Genomic DNA, 10,636 nt, shown 5'->3' on the forward strand with positions numbered 1-10,636 from the left:
AGTGGTGGTGGCAGCATAACTCCCATTTGAAAAATAAAGTGATAAAATATAACTATATTGCAAAGATATGTGCCATCTTCAGAAGCCGATGGGATGCAAGAAATGATCAAATATTTAACAAAGTGAACCCAAAGCCTCTTCAAATACTAAGAAAGGCTGAAAACTACTGCAACTATAAAGAATCGGGGCATAAACTCCTAAATCCATTAGATTCTCATTCAGAATGGGACTTACAATAAGTTGTCTCCTCAGACTTTCTGATCATTCTTGTTGATGGCTCATGGAATCCATTCACACAAACTGCATCTACTGGTATATATATGTTCACTCACAAGTCTCGTCTTATCCTTGCAGAAGGAGAACCATGCTTGGCAAGATCTCTAGCAATAGCTAAGCTCTGGGCAGTGATTAAAGGACTGAGAAAGTTTTTTTGTATGGGTGTAAAGACTGGATTTTTGTTTTCAAATGCTAAAGCAATGTTAACAAAGCTCAAAGGGACAAACAAGCAGATACCATGGATCCAGCAAGCACTATATGATCATATTTTTGAACTTCTATCTTTTTTTGAAAATATTAAAATCATGTATGTAAGTAGGGATGTTGTTTTGCCAGCCCATGAACTGGCAGGGAGAGCTCGGTATATGAACTCTTTTGTAAATAGTCATGCCAACTCGGTAAACTTAACTCATCTTTTTGTGGAACCATGTAAAGGGATCCAAATGTTCCCTTAACCTTCCCTTTAATGAAGTCCAATTTTATCTTTAAAGAAAAAAAATACATACTCAGACTTCGTCGACCCATAATATCATTTCCACTTGGAAAAAAAATGGAATAAAGAAAAAAGAATTCTAATTTCCAACTTCAATACAATGTTGATAAAGAGATACCAAGTAAAGGTTCAGCTTGGGTGAGCTCAATCCAAACCCAAACTTTTTGATCCTCAGAATGGACTTAATGGGCTTGGGTCCAAAATTCTGGGCTTTTTTATTTTTTAGGTAAGGTCCAAGCTTAACCCTTAGATAGCCCACTCGAGCTAGTCTGACTACACATGCATGTAGGGATGGCAATTTCTACCTTATCCGGTGGGTATCCGCCCCTACCCTTCCCAATGGAGCGGAATTTTTTTACTTGAAACATGGGTTTAAAAACGGGGATGGGTTTTGGGATTCTACAATCTGTACGGGTACAAGTAGGGTACGGTATTAGGCTAAACCCAATCCTCCATGACCTGTATATTGTTAGAAAGCATATAAACTTTATGTACTAGGTGTTGAATTTAATAATATTTTGAATTTTATGTGAAGGACAATCGATAGTTTATGTGTTTTCTACATATTTTAATTAAATATTTGGAAATTTTGTTGTATATTTTTGTTATTTTATTTATTTATTGCTTATATATATATATATATGACAAGAAATAATAGGAAACTAAATGTGAGTTCTAAACCTAACCCGCCCCTACCCATGAATGCGAGGAGGGTAGGGTCAAGGAGGGTTTTGCATTTTCATGTGCAATGAGGGTTTGAATTCTCAAAATCCAACCCACTACGGGTTTTGGGTGTTAGACAGTTTTGTATGCCCTTAGCTTCAATCAGAATGATGTACTTTATGAGTTTATTGTAAATGAATAAAGATACATATTTGATTCATGTTCCCTTGGTATGTTTCTGTGTAATACCCTTAAACTGGACACTTAATGAGACTCGTGTTAGTTTAGAATGTTCACAGCCAGTGGGTCGGTCTGGGGAGACCTATCCTGACAAGGCTGACACTGTAGTGCCACCAAGTCGGTTGGGGTGGCTTGTCTCAGCTGGCAGGGTGAGACCCTAGGCACATACAGTGTAGGATTAATTGAATCTTTGAACTGGACCAGATTTCCAGTATTGCCCTGGACCTTGAAGATTGATGGGCAAAACTGGAAAGTTACACCCGACCCCTAGACTCGATTATGATACTGCACTAGGTGTCGGATTGGGCTATCTTTGATGTACCAATCAGAGATATCCTTAGCGGGGGTCAAAACCTGGGTATGTTGGGACAGTCCGAGAATTCATCTGAGTGGGTGATCATAGTGACAGGATCAGCCCCTTTGTCGAACAAAGGTAATGATCGGGGATGCACTCTCACTGATGGAAACCAAGACTGCCGGCAGTCGATTTCAACCGTTGAGATTTGTTTTGCAAAATATATTTTATATAAGATATAAAAGTATATATGTATGGTTTCTAAATTGTTTGCAAGAAGGTTTTAATTCCCGGGATCCATATAAGTGGAGAGTGCAACACTGTTCCTTGCAGCCGAGGGAGAGGTCCTCTCTTGTCGGGCAGTGTATGATCATTATGGGCTGAGAGGTTAAGTGTAAGACCATTGAGGATAATGCCTGATGGGCTAATCTTGCATCTGCCCACAGTCCCAGGGTGTTACAAGGTGGCTTGGCCCAGGGACCACTTAGTGTAAGTGTTGGGCCCATAGAGCTCATTTGATGGGTTTCAGGGGGTACACTATCTTCAGCAGTGCATTCGGCTAGGCCTTGTAACAAAGGCTGGGCTGAACCCATGTGGCTGATGTGTAGATCAATGTTTGGGTCCCACGCCATACAAGGAAGCCCAACTGGGCAGCAATTTGGAAGGTTTTTGAGTACATAACCTTAATGGGCCTTAAGCCCATTTCGAACTGGGCTGATTTGATCAGTCATTTAAAGGGGACGAATTCTGAAGTGGGTCAGCTAAAAGGATTGGGCTTAGACCCTATCCACTCAGAGAGTCCAAGATCTAAATAAGATTTAGATCTGGAAACCTCCTAATTAGATTAGGAGACAGCTGATCTGATTTGCAGATAAGATAAGGATTATCCCTTATCACTAAGGGACTTCTAACCCAAATATGATTTGGATTAGCAACTCCTAATCTGATTAGGAGCTGATCCCTTTGAGATTATAAAAGGGGAAGGGGGCGGCAGCCTTTTAGATCATCAAAAGCATTCTTCTCTTAAAGAAAGAGAGATTGAGAGATTTCCTGCATACTGCGAATTCTCTCCTGCCGCCACCTTCCTGCCATTGCCATTCCTTCAGTTCGATCTCCAGTTCTTGGGAGCAATCAAGATTGGATCTTGATTTCAATCTTTTGTGAAAAGATTGGTTGGAGCTGTACTCAAGTCGTCCAGTTGATCCTTACGAAGGATCAAGTTCTTTTGAAGAACGTTGCTAATTCTGCTCCACCCTGCACTGCGCCATCTTCAGTGGGAGCAGATTTTGGATCCTTCCTTGGGCGTGAACACCTCCATTGGGAGATAGTATTTCTCCGTATCAGGTATAATCCTCTCCCACTCCTTTTGGTTCAGATCTGGTTCAGTTTATGGTTCAAGATTGATCCTTGAAAATATGATTTTCTAAATGGGGAATACGATTCCCAGTTGAAGGGAGAGATAAAATTTTTGAAATTCGCCCCTTATTCCGCAATCTTTGGGCGTCCATAGGATGGATCTCTCATCCCTTCATTGGGGTCGGTACGGGTTGGGAGGTTTAGAAAAGCGGGTAGGGCCTAGAATTTACAAAACCCTCTCTGAAGCTGCCCTGTTGCCATCCCTATACACATGCATAGATATACATGCATGCCATATTTTAGTGTGGACTGATTAACAAATCCAACTATGCCAAATTTCAATGTGGGCTATGACTGAGTTGGAAAAGTCTCATATGGCCTCGGGCCAGGTCTGATCTCCAGCCTTAAGCCCAATTCTTAAGGTTGGGCTTAGGTTGACCTTAAACCTAGCCTAGCCTGTTGATACTAGGAGTCGTCACGTGTTACAAAATCTTCACCAATGTATCCCATCTAGGCTTCTACCAACCCCACATTGTTTCAGATTGGCGCCCCATACAGGCCCCATAGCACAATAGAACAATCCATCCGTGTGTAGGGAAGATGTTCCCAGTGCATGCTAAGATGTGCATGTGGAGTGCCAATCAAGGATTAAAGTATCGGTATCGTATCGGACAATTCAGATATGGATGTGGATACGAATACGCTTTGGAAATGCATGGATACAAACGAAAAAAATGAAAACATATGGATACACTAGGGAAATACATACAAATTTCATAAATATATTAATAACACTAAATTTAAGATCAAAATGATCACAAAATAGTATATAAATACATAGAAAGTGTAAATATTAAGGAAATATATGAAGAAATCTATTAGAATTAATGAATCGGGATGCATAATTTTATTTATAGTGCATCAATCAAGAGTCCAAGACACTAATCATATACACCTATTATATTTTAATTATTATATCAATTATTTTTTTATTTTACTATTTTAATTTTTTAACATTAAGAAAAATTCAACTAAATATTAAATTTTCAAGTGCAAATTAAAATATCAATTAATAATTTATAAAAAATATAATCTTAACTTAAAGTATATCAAATTTGTTAAAATTTCTAAGATACATATCAAATACAAATTCATAGTTTTTAATTACTAAAATAATTATTCCATTATTATTTTTTTATTTCTAAAAATTTTATGAAATAAAAAATCATTTTTTGAAATAAATGTAGATTAGTGGATTTGATGGATTCAATTTAATATTATATTCTTCAATATTTTGTATATAATTATTTTATTTTTTGTAAATAATGAATATGGTGTTATTACTTTATTAATGTAAATTAAAATATTAGTTAATAACTAATAAAAGTATATAAAAATTTTGAAGATTTATATCATGTGCAAATTTATAAATTTTAAGTATTAAAATAATTATTCTATTATTAATATTCTATTTGTATAAATTTCTTGGTATTAAAAATCATATTTTTATATAAATGTGGATTTGATACATTATTTATTCTATTAGTTTATAAAATACTATTTTTAAATATTATTTTTTAATTTTTAGTTAAAATTGTTAAATATAAATTTATATTTTTTTATTTAAATTACATGTGAACACAAAAGATAATAAAATTTATTTTATTTCACTATCGCAAAAATATGGTTTAATGGTTTGGAATCACAAAGGATATACTTGTATTCATAGCTATCTTATATCGTTATTAACTGATTTAAATCATTGGTGTTAGTGGTTGGGGCAGTGCCTCACAGAATATCTTCGCCAGGTGTGAATGGCTAAAACATTACAATATGCAAATTGCTTAAGAAATGTCAGAAGTGGGATTTGAACCCACGCCTCCTTTCGAAGACCAGAACTTGAGTCTGGCGCCTTAGACCACTCGGCCATCCTGACGATGACGATTAATTATTCCTTCGTTTCTCCTTAAAACCATTTAATCAAGAAAAGGTTTTTTACCTTGTTATTCCTTTTTTTGTTTTTGTTTTTTGGGTGAGGGATTTTACACACTCTTCTTTTTGGGCCCATTAGAAATTAATAAACAACCTTTATTATTTGGCATTGAAATCTAGCCACACATTGAAAACATCATCCCGTGAATTTTATATGCATGTGCAGGAGATATTCTCAATAATCCCAACTTACATTTGAGACTTGGGGGGGATGAAGTGCAGCAGCTTCTAGCTTTTTGAGATGGATAAGTTTTGTTCAGTGAAAAATCCAAAGAGCCCAACTGTCAATCATTTGAATGACCATGTCCATTTCAGCCTCTTTAAATATCTTCTGCTGAATCAGTTTAATTGAATGTTCAGCTCAACCCTCCCAAATGGGCACTTTTTCAAGGAGGTTGAAGCGGACAGTCCCTCAGATGAGTAAGGGCCCTTTTGGAAGGGAAAAGGGCTGAACTGAGGTTCTCAGGATAAATTATCTAAAGAAGCTGAAGCAGACAACCCATAAAAAGATTGACTGAAGTCCGACTTGGGCTCTCCTGATTTTTCACCAAACTTGGTCTTCAGCTCTCCCAAGTCCCAAATGGGTTATATAATATATACAACAGCAAGTATAGTTCAACTATTATAAGCAGAGCATACGATATTTACTCGTTCGAGACTAGGTTTAAATTTTAATTTTACTTTATGAGTCAACCCAGCTGGTAATAAAGAGAGCACTTGAAACTTTAAACCCCAATTCTTGATTCAGTCTAACCAAGTTTGAGTCGACACAGTTTTGTTATAATCAATCAGCCCTCCTCCTTCCTCAGCCCATCATAGGTGGAAAATCAACATAATAAGATGGGCGTATGGTTATGAAACTAAAGCTTCATTTTGTATGATACATTGACTCCATGAAAAACCTTCCTTCAAGTTTCAAATAAATATGGCAACACTAATACACCCCTTTCATTGATAACCCTATACCAGAGATTGAAATTATAACCATGCCCTTATCATGAAAGTTCACACTGAACACCGTTGTTTACTTTTTATATTGTTTGAGACTTTGAGTATAGGGTTTCTACTAATATGAGAAGTTTAAGTTCAAAATCAATTTGGCTTTTATTGTTCACTCTTTTGATAAATGGTTAATAAAATTTTAGGCCGTTACCCTTTCACCTTAAATAAAGTTTGAGGTGAAAAAAGAAGGTCTCTAAGAGGTCAAAACTCAAAAGTACGAGGAGGCTTTAAGTATTTGATAGAAAACAAAAAGGAAGTGACAAAATCTATAATGTATTCCATGGAAATTGAATGCACATAACTCAAACGTTCATGTATGTCTTTAACATGATTAGTTGGAATTTCAATGTAATTAGTCATATTTTAAAATGTATCATACTTGGAATCAAAGGAGGTATAAGTAATTTTTCCCTTTTAATTATTCCTAAAGGCCCTACAATTAATAATATTGTTAGAGGTTAGAACTTAGAAGTAACCCCTCCATCATTATCATTCAAAATGGAAATTCCATGGAGCATTAAGATAATTAAACATGAAACCAGTTAATTTCCATATATATTCGAGAAAGTCTATTATCTAGGTCAACATAATTATTATATAATAAATGAAAAGAGAAGTATTAATATAGTGAGGGATTCCTAAGAGATATGAGGCATCCCTCAGATACTGCCTCCTGTGCAAATTGGAATCACAACCGGTGGAATTAAGTTTTGCCACCAAAGAAAGAGAAAAAAAAAACAGCAAGATCAAATTAGCAGTTACCCATTTGGGTAATTTTTGATACCTTGGTATTATGCTATCATTTTTTTTTTTTTTTGTTGCTACCATTAGACTCAAGTGCTTAATTAGGCTCAGTTTGGGACGAATGCAAATACAAGGTTTAGAAACTGTATGCAAGATTTTGCATTTGCATTCTTCTCAAACTTAGCCTTATGAAAATATTTTTTTTGCTACTTCAATGAAGACGCAAATAACCTCATTAATCAATAGTAACCAGCATTGTATTAAGGCTTTTTTTGGCAGGCTGTCATTTGTCCTCTAGTGAGTGCCCCTTCATTTAAGGAGTAGTGGAAGTAAATTCTGGACAAGTGTTTATGCATCACTTATGTGGTTTTAACATCATCGTCTAAACCTAATCCCAAATCCCATAGGGTTTGGCTACATGAATCTTATTTCAGTATAAGTTTCTATTTTAGTGTCAACTGCCAAGAAACACTCTAGCATGAACATGAAAAGATAGGGTGTGTCTCAAACAAAATCTGGCATGTCTCAAACAAAACCCATATGCAGAAATTAACGAAAATGATACCAAACACCAAGCTTATCTTTGTTCATTCTTCCAAGATTCCTTCCAAGCACTCTACTTATGGATAGGTAATTTAGTTGTGTGTCATGTTGGGAAAAAAATCCAGCCTTAATACAATATTGGTCGTTATCAAGGAGTGAAAATATTTTTCCCAAATCAATCATGTTTCCAAATATCCCCTTAATTTCCTAATTTAAACCAATACTTTTTTTTTAAGGGAAAAATTGGCTATTTATATTCAACAATGGAAAAAATGACGATCTAAATTCAACAGCCTAGCTAGGATGCCAACAAAACTCTACACATAACATTTTAGTAACATGGATTCATAATAACAATATCAATTTGGATGCATTTATGTCAAACATAGGCACCCTATGTGTATGGATCACTGGCATGTTCACTCTATCCGGTCTATGCCCCTTAGGAGATCCCGAATAATGCTACTGACAGGGCTCTCCCTACATGACACATTAATAGATCAGAAAACTTTGCCTATCCACCTTCAACATGTGGACGACATGTTATCTCATCCAATTATGCATCTAACATCAATACTGTCACTCTTACATATAATAATATCATCATTTTAGATATACTATCATCGGGAGATGTTTCCAACACACGGCGGAGATGTGGTAGGGGGCAGTTTTGTGAGGGGCTGATTTGAACGGAGGCATTGTTATTTGTAAGTTGTAAAATCAGTACCACTCACATTTCATGTAAAGATTTGCACAAAATCCTTCCAAGATCTATTCTTACCTGAATAGTGAGATGTACTTCAATACATTTCTCTCATAAATTTAAACCTAAAACGGTCAAAATATCTCTGGAGAGATATATGTGATAAATGACCCCTTCAAAGAAAATTAACCTTTACTCCACCCAGATACTACATTCAAAACATTACTTAATTACCTCATCTTGCCTATATAAAACCTCCCCATCTGCACATTTTCCACTCAACTATTCAACTATCCTTCACAGCCCAATGATGCCCATAAAACTCAAGAAATCTCTCCAGATTTATCTCTCCAAGCTCAAAAAACCAACTCCACAACTTCGTATCTCTCACAGAGCCATCACCTCTTCTACTTGTTGGATCTTACCTGGGTGCAAGCACCCCAAGACCCCTTCATTTGCCGCCGGTCGTCACCGACCAGATTCCCATAACAGCGATGAAACTGCAGCGCTCGCCGACGTCGACGTCGACCATTTCTACCACAAAGATACTCATGACTTAGGAAATTCGACCAGCTTTCTTCTCGAGTCGTCCGGGCTTGTTGACCCTCCACCTGACGCCCGTCCATCGCAAAGATTCTTTGTATTGCCAAGCTCATCGAATTCACTAATCGAAGAAGCCCGATCGAGCAGGAACACGACAACGTTTGATGACATCGGTTCTAGCTCTAACACTCTCCCTGACTATATACCAGAATCTATAGCACTATCAGCTCAGATGAAGGGTCTGAATCTCCCTGATGACAGTATTGCCATCCTAACGTACTCTTCGAACCCGTACGACGACTTCCAGCGATCAATGAAGGAAATGGTAGATGCCTATTTCTGGCGATACCGGACAATCGACTGGGATTTCATGGAAGAGCTGCTCTTTTGCTACTTGATGCTAAACGAGAAGAAGTCACACAAGTACATACTTGGTGCGTTCGTGGACCTGATTGCGACTTTACGTCAGAACACCTGCAGGATTCCGGCAAAGGCACCAAAATATTCCGGCCATTGGTAATGGTTTCCTATTTGTTTATTCACTGATTCTTGCCCGGCCCTTATTTGGCGAAGATTTCACAAATAGTCAAATATCCGCCTTGTTGGTCCATCCTTTCTGCGTTGCATTTAGGTTTGTGTTTGTTCACGTGGCATTCCATGCCCAGCCGGAATTTGATATCTTCGGGAAGGAATTCGCATTTCTAAGTTGATCCAACCTTTCCAAATAATACTCTCTTTGGCAGGAGAAATTTACTTCTGCTGCAAACATGGTTTCAGCGTTCCCTTACGACCCCGATGTGCACGTGTTTCATGACATTACCTAAATTGCTTTTTAATTTCCTTCGCTAGCATGCACGTGTTTAATTAATGTGCGGGGACACGCGGGAATGTTCTCAATGCATGCTGAGATTTGCATGCACGTGTTTGATTCTGTGTAACATTATGGGAAAACTTCATATTAGTATCTTGTATTTTGAGTTTAGTGCTATTTTCGTCATCCAACTTTAAAATACGATGATATTGGAATTTTAAAAGCATGTCAATTTAGTACCAACTGCCATTAATTAGTCGGTTAACCAGCTATTAAGTGTCATCCAATTCTCTTTATCGATCATTAAAATATTGACAAAAAATGAATAATCCCAAACCCTTGCCTCTTTTGTTCAAGAAAGTTGGGGTCACTAGAATGCCCACTAAGACGTAACCCCAACTTTCTTGAATAGCAGAGGCAAAGATTTGAGACTGTTCATTTTTATCAACATGTGGATGTTTGATAAAGAAAATTAGATGACACTCAAAGGGCATTTGTGTCTTTTCAAATATCACTTAACGGTTGGTTAAAGGATTAGTTAACGACAGGTACTGGATTGACACTTTTTGAAAGTTCAGGTACTGAATTGTCATGTTTTAAAGTTTGGGGACCAAAGTGGCAATAGACCCAAAGTATAGGATACTAATCGGGAACTTTCCCTCACATTATCCCGAGACGATTAAAGAAAATATGGACACAATGAGACCACGATGGACTCCCAGAAACAGATATTGAACCAGTCACTTCAGATCCAATGTGTTTAGACTCAAAGGGATTTTCTCTTTGAGTCCATTAAAATTTTGACACATCAATCCCTGCTCAACTGGTCATCACCTGCAACAAGGGGTGGCAATTTTTCACCCAACCCACACAATATCTAACCCGCCCATTTACTTTGCGGGTTGAAATGGGTTGATCACCCATTGGGTCAATTTAAATGGGTTGGGTTGTGGATAACCATTGGGTTAACCACTA

General features: G+C 37.0%; 1 protein-coding gene and 1 non-coding gene across 2 annotated transcripts; one reads left to right on the forward strand and one right to left on the reverse strand.

The window, feature by feature from the left end:
• Positions 1-5,175: 5,175 nt before the first annotated feature.
• TRNAL-CAA (transfer RNA leucine (anticodon CAA)) lies at positions 5,176-5,259 on the reverse strand. Its single transcript has one exon. It is a non-coding gene; the product is annotated as a tRNA-Leu (tRNA).
• Positions 5,260-8,487: 3,228 nt separating this feature from the next.
• On the forward strand, positions 8,488-9,554 carry LOC104595442 (transcription repressor OFP14-like). The gene has a single exon (XM_010256170.2). The coding sequence runs from the start codon at positions 8,615-8,617 to the stop codon at positions 9,368-9,370; it is 756 nt and encodes a 251-aa protein (XP_010254472.2). The 5' UTR covers positions 8,488-8,614; the 3' UTR covers positions 9,371-9,554.
• The last annotated feature ends 1,082 nt before the right edge of the window (positions 9,555-10,636 follow it).

Source organism: Nelumbo nucifera, chromosome 2 (genome assembly GCF_055504915.1).
Source record: "Nelumbo nucifera cultivar China Antique chromosome 2, China Antique-T2T, whole genome shotgun sequence".
NCBI classification, from domain to species: Eukaryota; Viridiplantae; Streptophyta; class Magnoliopsida; order Proteales; family Nelumbonaceae; genus Nelumbo; species Nelumbo nucifera.

Coding starts and splice junctions, on each gene's coding strand:
- LOC104595442 (XM_010256170.2), top strand. CDS start 8,615: ATGATGCCCATAAAACTCAAGAAATCTCTCCAGATTTATCTCTCCAAG.